General features: G+C 39.0%; 1 protein-coding gene across 1 annotated transcript; it reads right to left on the bottom strand.

Moving 5' to 3' along the window:
• Nucleotides 1–289: 289 nt before the first annotated feature.
• LOC149199984 (uncharacterized) lies at nucleotides 290–1,122 on the bottom strand. The gene has a single exon (XM_089399492.1). The coding sequence runs from the start codon at nucleotides 1,058–1,060 to the stop codon at nucleotides 434–436; it is 627 nt and encodes a 208-aa protein (XP_089255618.1). The 5' UTR covers nucleotides 1,061–1,122; the 3' UTR covers nucleotides 290–433.
• Between the last annotated feature and the right edge of the window lie 598 nt (nucleotides 1,123–1,720).

Below are 1,720 nucleotides of genomic sequence, written 5' to 3' on the forward strand. Positions count from 1 at the left end.
TCTTAATAACAGAATTGCTTCTATTATGGATAAAAAAAGTCTGCTCATCAAAAATGCCATATTCTATTAACCTGATTCAATTTTTAAAAGCAACTATAACAACACAATAAAAATTCCAAATTCTCTATATAAATTTTCCAAATTCTTCCTGACACTTTCAAAACTGCATATACAGTCATATTCTTATTTACTAACCATTGATGCATCAAAGTCTTCCATGACTCAATCTTTCACTGCACATTATTCTATTGTGTTGCCACAAATATTTTCCAATCTTCTTCTAGGACCTTCTTCATGAAATGCTTTTGTAGACTTGCAAGGTGCTCTTGAAAATTTATTTCCCCATATAGACAGGTCAGTGGCACTGAGTTTGGGCTATTTCTAGACAAAACTTCTATATTCCTTGTATTGAAGATTTTCATTAAGAAAGTAATTAACTTGTGCCTCTGTCAAGCATCTCCTGGTATTGCAGCAAAGACATCCTGTTCTGCAGCTTCAGTTGCTCATAGAATTTAGCAATGAATTCCTCAGCATGCCTGTCAACCTGATGGTCATTATCTTCACTGAACGAGTTCGAGATCCTTCGACACATCGGAGACAACAAAGGGCTCAGCCTCTGAAGAGCAGGCAGCTTGTTATGATCAAGGCAATCCTTGCTGAAGTATTCATTGCTGTGATCCAACTTGGGAAGAACAATAGTGTTAGGCTCTTCCTTTTCTTCAAATTGATGTGGATGAATGCATGGAAAGTGAAGCATATGTGTGGGAAAGTAGTGATGTTTTCTCTTGGCCATGTTGAAGATGGCAGGGCTGTTGCTGCAGGAGAATTCATATTCTTGAAGCCCAAAGCCACTCTGGTTGCTACTGTCTTTGGAATGGTGGAACACCAAATTCCTCAAGCTTTTGCCATAGACTTTGCCTCTCTCCATCATCAGATGCATGTCCATGAGCATCTTGCGCTTGGAGGTGAGGCCTTTTCTCATCATGAAGAAAGCGATCCGCAGAAATCTCCAAAGACCCTTTGCTGAAACATGACTTACACCAGAATGAATATTCTCCATTTCTTGCAATTTCTGATCAAACCTCACAAGGTCTGATACTCACAAAAAAAAAACCAATCTGATCAAATTCTATTAAAAAACCAGGAGGAGGCTTGAACAATACAAAGGCTTGCAATGCCTGCGAGATGTGAAACCTCAGAAGGTGAGCCGATGAAAGGGCATGGAATGCCTCTAGCTTATATTTAATAGTGAAGGAATGAAGTAATGATAGAGGAATTGATAATGAGAAATTGCAAAGAAGAAGTCCTGAGCCAGCTTGATTGGTTCGTCGCTAGTGTGGTACCGAGCAAGCAGGTAACCCACTTCAAAATAAAAAAAATTCGAAAACGATGCGCACATGGTAATGGAGGCTAAAACTGTTTGATCACAGCTAGGGTTAGACATTATTAAACTTGTGGGGAAGTTTCATCCACGTAAAATGCACATTAAAAATTTGAGGTTTAAGAGTTGTCAAACACGTATTGAAGGCTGTCAACTCCACTTTACCGTCGCATGCCTCCTTGTTGAAAGTACCAAATCAGGTTTTTTCCGCTATGCACGACTATAGTCTCCTCCCTACTGGAAAACAATAACACGCCAATTAAACGTCCATTTCCTTTCAAACAGAGTGACCACTATGGTAATGGATCTGTCATTGTAATAAAAAACATATAGGAATGA

The sequence above is a fragment of the Pinus tabuliformis genome, chromosome 2_1 (assembly GCF_031772625.1).
Source record: "Pinus tabuliformis cultivar Carrire ecotype Pingquan chromosome 2_1, CPIR1, whole genome shotgun sequence".
NCBI classification, from domain to species: domain Eukaryota; kingdom Viridiplantae; phylum Streptophyta; class Pinopsida; order Pinales; family Pinaceae; genus Pinus; species Pinus tabuliformis.

Coding starts and splice junctions, on each gene's coding strand:
- LOC149199984 (XM_089399492.1), bottom strand. CDS start 1,060: ATGGAGAATATTCATTCTGGTGTAAGTCATGTTTCAGCAAAGGGTCTT.